Source organism: Nerophis lumbriciformis, linkage group LG10, assembly GCF_033978685.3.
Source record: "Nerophis lumbriciformis linkage group LG10, RoL_Nlum_v2.1, whole genome shotgun sequence".
NCBI classification, from domain to species: Eukaryota; Metazoa; Chordata; class Actinopteri; order Syngnathiformes; family Syngnathidae; genus Nerophis; species Nerophis lumbriciformis.
In genome coordinates, this window is record NC_084557.2 from 50468009 (window position 1) to 50478191 (window position 10183).

General features: G+C 44.3%; 1 protein-coding gene across 1 annotated transcript in view; it reads left to right on the plus strand.

Moving 5' to 3' along the window:
• lg10h15orf39 (linkage group 10 C15orf39 homolog) overlaps positions 1–10183 on the plus strand; it is a 42710-nt gene that overhangs the window by 22549 nt on the left and 9978 nt on the right. The window contains exon 3 of the mRNA XM_061969464.2: positions 6753–6787. Within this exon, the coding sequence (XP_061825448.2) occupies positions 6753–6787 (35 nt within the window). The remainder of the gene's footprint in view (positions 1–6752; positions 6788–10183) is intronic.

A 10183-nucleotide genomic window follows, 5' to 3' on the forward strand; every position in this document is an offset into this window, starting at 1 on the left:
AAAATATCGTCTCTTTTTTCTGGCACATAAAATTGAAAACACCACCATGAGTGGATTGTTTCCTTTATGAACCCCGCCATGTTTCCCAGCAGACTCTCTACATAAGAAAAATGGGAGGGGATCACTTGTAAAAAAGGATACAATTTCTTTTGATAAAATACATGTTTTTTGTCCAACAGGACACTTGTGTACCACTCAGTGTTGAAATACATCTTTGGAACAATTGATGCTTTTAAAGACAGACACATAGCTTCAAGGTTGAGAAGTTTCAGGCCCCCATATTCATACTCATTGTACAAAACCTTTCTTTTAATCTTTTCTGGTTTGCCGTCCCAGACAAAATCGAAGACCTTCCGCTCATAAATCTTAAAAAAGTTTTGTGATGGAGCTGGTAATGACAAAAACAAATAAATAAATTGAGGAACAATTAACGAGTTGACAATAGATATTTTACCATACAAGGTTAAGGATTTCCCTTTCCATAATTGCATAATTTTGTCCAGCTTTCTTAGTCGATTACTGACCAACTGGTATGTTAACGTAACATATTATGGTAAGAGTCATTTAAATAACTATAACATATAGAACATGCTATACAATCTGTCACTCCATCCATCCATCCATCCATCTTCTTCCGCTTATCCGAGGTCGGGTCGCGGGGGCAGCAGCTTAAGCAGGGAAGCCCAGACTTCCCTCTCCCCAGCAACTTCGTCCAGCTCCTCCCGGGGGATCCCGAGGCGTTCCCAGGCCAGCCGGGAGACATAGTCTTCCCAACGTGTCCTGGGTCTTCCCCGTGGCCTCCTACCGGTCGGACGTGCCCGAAACACCTCCCGAGGGAGGCGTTCGGGTGGCATCCTGACCAGATGCCCGAACCACCTCATCTGGCTCCTCTCCATGTGGAGGAGCAGCGGCTTTACTTTGAGCTCCCCCCGGATGACAGAGCTTCTCACCCTATCTCTAAGGGAGAGCCCCGCCACCCGGCGGAGGAAACTCATTTCGGCCGCTTGTACCCGTGATCTTGTCCTTTCGGTCATGACCCAAAGCTCATGACCATAGGTGAGGATGGGAACGTAGATCGACCGGTAAATCGAGAGCTTTGCCTTCCAGCTCAGCTCCTTCTTCACCTCAACGGATCGATACAGTGTCCGCATTACTGAAGACGCCGCACCGATCCGCCTGTCGATCTCACGATCCACTCTTCCCTCACTCGTGAACAAGACTCCCAGGTACTTGAACTCCTCCACTTGGGGCAAGATCTCCTCCCCAACCCGGAGATGGCACTCCACCCTTTTCCGGGCGAGAACCATGGACTCAGATTTGGAGGTGCTGATTCCCATCCCAGTCGCTTCACACTCGGCTGCGAACCGATCCAGTGAGAGCTGAAGATCTTGGCCAGATGAAGCCATCAGGACCACATCATCTGTAAAAAGCAGAGACCTAATCCTGCAGCCACCAAACCAGATACCCTCAACGCCTTGACTGCGCCTAGAAATTCTGTCCATAAAGGTTATGAACAGAATCGGTGACAAAAGGCAGCCCTGGCGGAGTCCAACCCTCACTGGAAACGGGTCCGACTTACTGCCGGCAATGCGGACCAAGCTCTGACACTGATTATACAGGGAGCGAACCGCCACAATAAGACAGTCCGTTACCCCATACTCTCTGAGCACTCCCCACAGGACTTCCCGGGGTACACGGTCGAAAGCCTTCTCCAAGTCCACAAAGCACATGTAGACTGGTTGAGCAAACTCCCATGCACCCTCAAGGACCCTGCCGAGAGTATAGAGCTGGTCCACAGTTCCACGACCAGGACGAAAACCACACTGTTCCTCCTGAATCCGAGGTTCGACTATCCGGCGTAGCCTCCTCTCCAGTACACCTGAATAGACCTTACCGGGAAGGCTGAGGAGTGTGATCCCACAATAGTTAGAACACACCCTCCGGTTCCCCTTCTTAAAGAGAGGAACCACCACCCCGGTCTGCCAATCCAGAGGTACTGCCCCCGATGTCCACGCGATGTTGCAGAGTCTTGTCAACCAAGACAGCCCCACAACATCCAGAGCCTTAAGGAACTCCGGACGGATCTCATCCACCCCCGGGGCCTTGCCACCGAGGAGCTTTTTAACTACCTCGGCAACCTCAGCCCCAGAAATAGGAGAGTCCACCACAGATTCCCCAGGCACTGCTTCCTCATAGGAAGACGTGCTGGTAGGATTGAGGAGGTCTTCGAAGTATTCCCTCCACCGATCCACAACATCCGCAGTCGAGGTCAGCAGAACACCATCCTCACCATACACGGTGTTGACATTGCACTGCTTCCCCTTCCTGAGGCGGCGGATGGTGGTCCAGAATCGCTTCGAAGCCGTCCGGAAGTCGTTTTCCATGGCTTCCCCGAACCCCTCCCATGTCCGAGTTTTTGCCTCTGCGACCGCCGAAGCCGCACATCGCTTGGCCTGTCGGTACCCGTCTGTCACTCCTAATCGCTAAATCCCATGAAATCTTATACGTCTAGTCTCTTACGTGAATGACATCAATAATATTATTTAATATTTTACGCTAATGTGTTAATCATTTCACACATAAGTCGCTCCTGAGTATAAGTCGCACCCCCGGCCAAAGTAGGAAAAAAACTGCGACTTATAGTCCGAAAAATACGGTATGTGTACTGTCTCAGAGTGCTCTGTATACGCAGCTGCTTTTACACCTAACCCAGCTAACCATTCTTAAAATGTTGTGATTATGTTAGCCTTTTGTAAAAATATCGTACATACTGCGATAAAACCACATTTTTGAGGGTAATCGCCAATATGTTGTTATACATAGACAATCATTCACACATTAGAACTAGAGATAATGGCTTTTTTGCCGATATCCGATTTTGTCCAACTCTTAATTACCGATTCCAATGTCAACCAATACCGATATATACGGCCGTCAAATTAACACATTATTATGCCTAATTTTTTTGTGATGCCCCGCTGGATGCATTAAACAATGTAACAAGGTTTTCCAAAATAAGAGACCAACTTCAACTCAAATTATGGAAAAAAGTGCCAACATGGCACTGCCATATTTATTATTGAAGTCACAAAGTGCATTATTTTTTTTGACATGCCTCAAAACAGCAGCTTGGAATTTGGGATATGCTCTCCCTGAGATAACCCTGATACCCACTACAACTATGGGAAATACTATACTTTGACTTTCACAAAGTCTAAGTCTAAGAAAGTGCATTATTCTTAATTTTTCAAAAGCTACAAAAACAATGAAGGCACACAGTTTCGGTCCAGAGTATACTAGAGTAATAAAGTAAACAATAACATAGTCCTCCTTTAGTGCAAGACTGCCTGGCATACTCTATAACAGGAAATTATAATCTGCCCTGCTCTAACGTATTTGTATGAGTAACACAAATGTGCTGCAAGCTAGTGGTGAGTGCTTGAAGTGGCCTAGCAGTCAGTCAGAGCTTCTGAAATGCTGCGTTGAGACAGGGCATCTCCGTTCACTGCAAGCTGCAAAGTGTGCGCCATGCAGAGCAGACTAGCCACACCAAACTCCACCGTAACTTTTGCCATACTGCGTGCGTTGCCCCTGACCACAACGTGGGCTTTCGCCCCGGGGTGGTTTTTGTTGTATTTTTGTTTTTTCTCGGCGGAGTCTTTAAGCGACAACTGTGTGGTACTACTTTTTTTTTGCTTTTCATCCATCTTCCGCTTGTATTCACCGTGTATCTCCTTATGATTCTTGAAGAGGTGGGAGATCAAATTGCTCGTATTAAAGGAAGACGTCTTGGTCCCTCCTCGCATAACCAACTTTTTGCAGTCATTGCAAATTGCCAGTTTTTTATCCGTCAGACACACTTTAAAATAATCCCAAACCATAGACATGGTGTCGTTAGTCAGTCACCGAGCGAGCTCGCTTGGTAGCCACGGCTACAGCACCGGCAACAACACACTCTTGTTGTTGTTATGCTCCGCTCGCGGCGGTTTGATGAGGTTATCAAGCGTCGCCAGTAAACCTCTCATGCTGCAGTCGTCAACTCCTGTGTTGTGTGTGGGAGAGGAGAGAGGGGAGGGGCTGCTGACTGGTTTTAAATCCGTGTTTTAACCTACTCAGTGGCCTAGTGGTTAGAGTGTCCACCCTGAGATCGGTAGGTTGTGAGTTCAAACCCCGGCCGAGTCATACCAAAGACTATAAAAATGGGACCCATTACCTCCCTGCTTGGCACTCAGCATCAAGGGTTGGAATTGGGGGTTAAATCACCAAAAATTATTCCCGGGCGCAGCCACCGCTGCTGCTCACTGCTCCCCTCACCTCCCAGGGGGTGATCAAGGGTGATGGGTCAAATGCAGAGAATAATTTCGCCACACCTAGTGTGTGTGTGACAATCATTGGTACTTTAACTTTAACTTTATATGTACCGCTCCGTAAAACGCCGTTTTAAAAAGTCATTAATTTTACTTTTTGAAACCGATACCGATAATTTCAGATATCACATTTTAAAGCATTTATCGGCATCTCTAATTAGAACGCTTTTTTTTTGCCACACAGCAGAGCGTTAATTGTGATGTAACAACAATCATTTGTTAAAAAAAAAAAAAAAAAAAGTTTGCATTGATTAAAGCAATCTATAACAGACTGAACAACACGTAACTTCAACTACTTCCACTTTAATAACACCCCCCACACACACACACACACACACCACCACGACAATGCAACATAAAGTATAAACGATAAAACATTGAATATTAAGAGTATGTGAAAGTTTACATCCCTGACGACTTCCTTAAAGTTTTGTAATCAATCAGAAATATCAAGCAGCTAAAATGCGGCAAGCATGTGGAAGTGTGGAGAGAGTGTCATGCATATATCACCCATCATGCACTGTAATGGATTTATAGATTTGTAATTGTAAATGATATACCGTATTTTTCGGACTATAAGTCGCAGTTTTTTTCATAGTTTGGCAGTGCGACTTATATATGTTTTTTTCCTTTTTTATTATGCATTAGCGCCTAGCACTTGACTGCTAGGCGCAGTCAAGACGTTGAGGGGATCCGGTTTGGTGGCTGCAGGATTAGGTCTCTGCTTTTTGCAGATGATTTGGTCCTGATGGCTTCATCTGGCCAGGATCTTCAGCTCTCACTGGATCGGTTCGCAGCTGAGTGTGAAGCGACTGGGATGAGAATCAGCACCTCCAAGTCCGAGTCCATGGTTCTCGCCCGGAAAAGGGTGGAGTGCCAACTCCGGGTTGGGGAGGAGATCTTGCCCCAAGTGGAGGAGTTCAAGTACCTCGGAGTCTTGTTCACGAGTGAGGGAAGAGTGGATCGTGAGATCGACAGGCGGATCGGTGCGGCGTCTTCAGTAATGCGGACGTTGTATCGATCCGTTGTGGTGAAGAAGGAGCTGAGCCGGAAGGCAAAGCTCTCAATTTACCGGTCGATCTACGTTCCCATCCTCACCTATGGTCATGAGCTTTGGGTCATGACCGAAAGGACAAGATCACGGGTACAAGCGGCCGAAATGAGTTTCCTCCGCCGGGTGGCGGGGCTCTCCCTTAGAGATAGGGTGAGAAGCTCTGTCATCCGGGGGGAGCTCAAAGTAAAGCCGCTGCTCCTCCACATCGAGAGGAGCCAGATGAGGTGGTTCGGGCATCTGGTCAGGATGCCACCCGAGCGCCTCCCTAAGGAGGTGTTTAGGGCACGTCCGACCGGTAGGAGGCCACGAGGAAGACCCAGGACACGTTGGGAAGACTATGTCTCCCGGCTGGCCTGGGAACGCCTCGGGATCCCCCGGGAGGAGCTGGACGAAGTGGCTGGGGAGAGGGAAGTCTGGGCTTCCCTGCTTAGGCTGCTGCCCCCGCGACCCGACCTCGGATAAGCGGAAGAAGATGGATGGATGGATGGATGGATATTATGCATTTTTGGCAGCTGCGACTTATACTCCGGTGCGACTTATACTCCGAAAAATACGGTATACGTGTTTTAAAAGGATATTTAAGTGTTTTATAATGTCTACAAAGATCAATGAGTAGGATGTGTGTTATGTGTGACTGTGTGTTGACTTTATTTGTTGGTTATAGTTCATCTACACCATGAGTGGGTAAAGTTGTTTGGATTGGGTCATATAAATTGATGCTGTGCCTAATTTTCATTTGAAAATAATTTGGTGTGCGTTAACTAGTGATTCCATGGAGGTTGGCAAATTTGAACTGATTTCTTAACAACCTGATTTGCAGAGGGATCAATTTAAGCTAGAATAAACTGCCGGCCATACTTCTTGTTAAACTTCTGATGTCTCGCGGGCACATGGCTGTTTTAAGCAAAGTACGGGGTGTTCATTTTATCTGTGCAACAAGACATCATAATAATCCCCTCTTTTCCCCCTAAAAATGGGTTAACTCGCTGGATTATAAAGACAATACAACATACATCCGTAAACGGGGATGCATATGCAAAAGTGCAATATATTTATCTGTACAGTAAATCTATTTATATCTGCACCTTCTTTTGTAAATGCAACTTTTATCCTGCACTACAACAAGATAATGCAACACAATTTTGTTCTTATCTGTACTGTAAAGTTCAAATTTGAATGAAAATAAAGGAAGAGTAAGTCTCTCTAAGTCTAAAATGTCAGCCAGTGCAACAATGTTTTTGTTTTTTTGAACTCATTTGTGCTATCACAAATGTCTGCTTATCTGGCAGTAAACGTTCATATTCCAAATAAAATGCATTTATTTTTTACAGAGTCAACTTCACCTGACGTCCAAAAGAATACCCAGGTATCATTTTTTTTTTGTTATGTTCCTTAACCTCCATACTCTTTCTCGCTTTTTCCTTTGAGCGCAGGGAAGCTAATATCCAGGGGAAAACAGGAAGTTGCATGTGATTGCACTGCACTTGTTCACAGCGTGTGGTGAGGAAATCTTATTTTGGTTTTCCTCACATCCATGGGACCGTGCATATTGGGTGGACTCCTGCTCAAAGATTAATGATGACTAAAGCACATTCAGGAGCTTGTTGAACTTGTTTTCTAATGTCATGTCAGGACAAGCTGGAAGGAATCCTGCTTTGTTTAAAAGCCTGTAAGACCAACTGTTTGTTCGGCCCCAGGATCTAGTAAACAAATAGTTGCATGTTGTAGCCACACTGCAAAGACTCTGCTTTACACTCTATTGTTTGTTGACTTCTCTAACTGCACTGTTTTTTGTTACATTGTTAAAAAAAGGGTTTTTGTTTCAATGAGTTAAAGGTCATCACATGGTTTAATTTGTGTAATTGCACATGTCCGAAAGGAATAAGGATTAAGCAGAGCTTATTTAATCTTACCCCGTGTCCATATCTAATACTGACACGTCATTCACATTATATATGTTACATTACGAAACTTACAATATTTAACTTTCTTACATTTTGTCATTTGACGTTTGTGTGTGTGTGTGTGTGTGTGTGTGTGTGTGTGTGTGTGTGTGTGTGTGTGTGTGTGTGTGTGTGTGTGTGTGTGTGTGTGTGTGTGTGTGTGTGTGTGTGTGTGTGTGTGTGTGTGTGTGTGTGTGTGTGTGTGTGTGTGTGTGTGTGCGTGCGTGCGTGCGTATATATATGTATATGTATATATACACATATATGTATGTGTGTGTGTATATGTATATATATACATACATATATGTATGTGTGTATATATGTACCGTATTTTCCGCACCATAAGGCGCCCTGGGTTAAAAGCCGCGCCTTCAATGAACGGCATATTTCAAAACTTTGTCCACCTATAAGCCGCCCCGTGTTGTAAGCCGCATCTAACTGCGCTAAAGGAATGTCAAAAAAACAGTCAGATAGGTCAGTCAAACTTTAATAATATATTAAAAACCAGCGTTCTAACAACTCTGTTCACTCCCAAAATGTACGCAAATGTGCAATCACAAACATAGTAAAATTCAAAATAGTGCAGAGCAATAGCAACATAATGTTGCTCGAACGTTAATGTCACAACACACAAAATAAACATAACGCTCACTTTCTGAAGTTATTCTTCATTCATAAATCCCTCGAATTATTCTCCTTCGTTGTCCGAATTGAAAAGTTGGGCGAATGTCGTCCGGCGCTGCCTCCCTGTCTTAGTGAAGGTGTGTTCGCCTTCGGTCATCCATTGTTCCCACGCAGTTAGCAGTCTAGCTTCGAATGCCCTGTTGACACCAATATCTAGCGGCTGGAGGTCTTTTGTCAATCCACCCGGAATGACGGCGAGTATTGAATTAAGCGCGTAAGCGTGTCTCTTAATGTGATGTTATGAGCTAGCAAATATAACAACTACACTACCCAGCATGCAACGATAGTGACGAGCATGCGCGGTAGCCCTGAGAAGCGTTGTATGCTGGCAGTTAGAATGTGGTTATGAGCACGCTGTGAGTAAACGTTGAGAACTCAGCTAACACACCTCGTCTGCATTATTTATAATTAGACAGACAACACACTTAATAGGAGCCATTTTGGGGTCTTTACATAAACACACAAATGGAAATGAAACGTCACATATCCCAGCATGCACCGCGTGCTTCTTCTTCCGGGGCGGGTGGTTGCTTACAGTAGAAGAAGCGCTTCCTGTTCTATGGGGGCGGGTGCTTACCTTGGCGGTTGCTTGCGTAGAAGAAGAAGCGCTTCCTGTTCTACCGGGAAAAAAGATGGCGGCTGTTTACCGAAGTTGCGAGATCGAAACTTTATGAAAATGAATCGTAATATTAATCCATATATAAAGCGCACCGGGTTAAAAGCCGCACTGTCAGCTTTTGAGTAAATTTGTGGTTTTTAGGTGCGGCTAATAGTGCGGAAAATACGGTATGTATGTGTGTATATATATATGTATATATGTGTATTTATGTTTATATATGTGTATGTATGTTTATATATATATATATACAGTATATATATATATATATATATATATATATATATATATATATATATATATACATACAAACCCCATTTCCATATGAGTTGGGAAATTGTGTTAGATGTAAATATAAACGGAATACAATGATTTGCAAATCATTTTCAACCCATATTCAATTGAATGCACTACAAAGACAACATATTTGATGTTCAAACTCATAAACTTTTTTTTGCAAATAATAATTAACTTTGAATTTTATGGCTGCAACACGTGCCAAAGTAGTTGGGAAAGGGCATGTTCACCACTGTGTTACATCACCTTTTCTTTTAACAACACTCAATAAACGATTGGGAACTGAGGAAACTAATTGTTGAAGCTTTGAAAGTGGAATTCTTTCCCATTCTTGTTTTATGTAGAGCTTCAGTCGTTCAACAGTCCGGGGGTCTCCGCTGTCGTATTTTACGCTTCATAATGCGCCACACATTTTCGATGGGAGACAGGTCTGGACTGCAGGCGGGCCAGGAAAGTACCCGCACTCTTTTTTTACGAAGCCACGCTGTTGTAACACGTGCTGAATGTGGCTTGGCATTGTCTTGCTGAAATAAGCAGGGGCGTCCATGAAAAAGACGGCACTTAGATGGCAGCATATGTTGTTCCAAAACCTGTATGTACCTTTCAGCATTAATGGTGCCTTCACATATGTGTAAGTTACCCATGCCTTGGCCACTAATGCACCCCCATACCATCACAGAGGCTGGCTTTTGAACTTTGCGTCGATAACAGTCCGGATGACACGATGTCAAATATTTCCAAAAACAATTTGAAATGTGGACTCGTCAGACCACAGAACACTTTTCCACTTTGCATGAGTCCATCTTAGATGATCTCGGGCCCAGAGAAGCCGGCAGCGTTTCTGGATGTTGTTGATAAATGGCTTTTGCTTTGCATAGTAGAGCTTTAACTTGCACTTACAGATGTAGCGATCAACTGTTTTTAGTGACAGTGGTTTTCTGAAGTGTTCCTGAGCCCATGTGGTGATATCCTTTAGAGATTGATGTCGGTTTTTGATAGTGCCGTCTGAGGGATTGAAGGTCACAGTCATTCAATGTTGGTTTCCGGCCATGCCGCTTACGTGGAGTGATTTCTCCAGATTCTCTGAACCTTTTGATGATATTATGGACCGTAGATGTTGAAATCCCTCAATTTCTTGCAATTGCACTTTGAGAAACGTTGTTCTTAAACTGTTCAACAATTTGCTCACGCATTTGTTGACAAAGTGGTGACCCTCGACCCA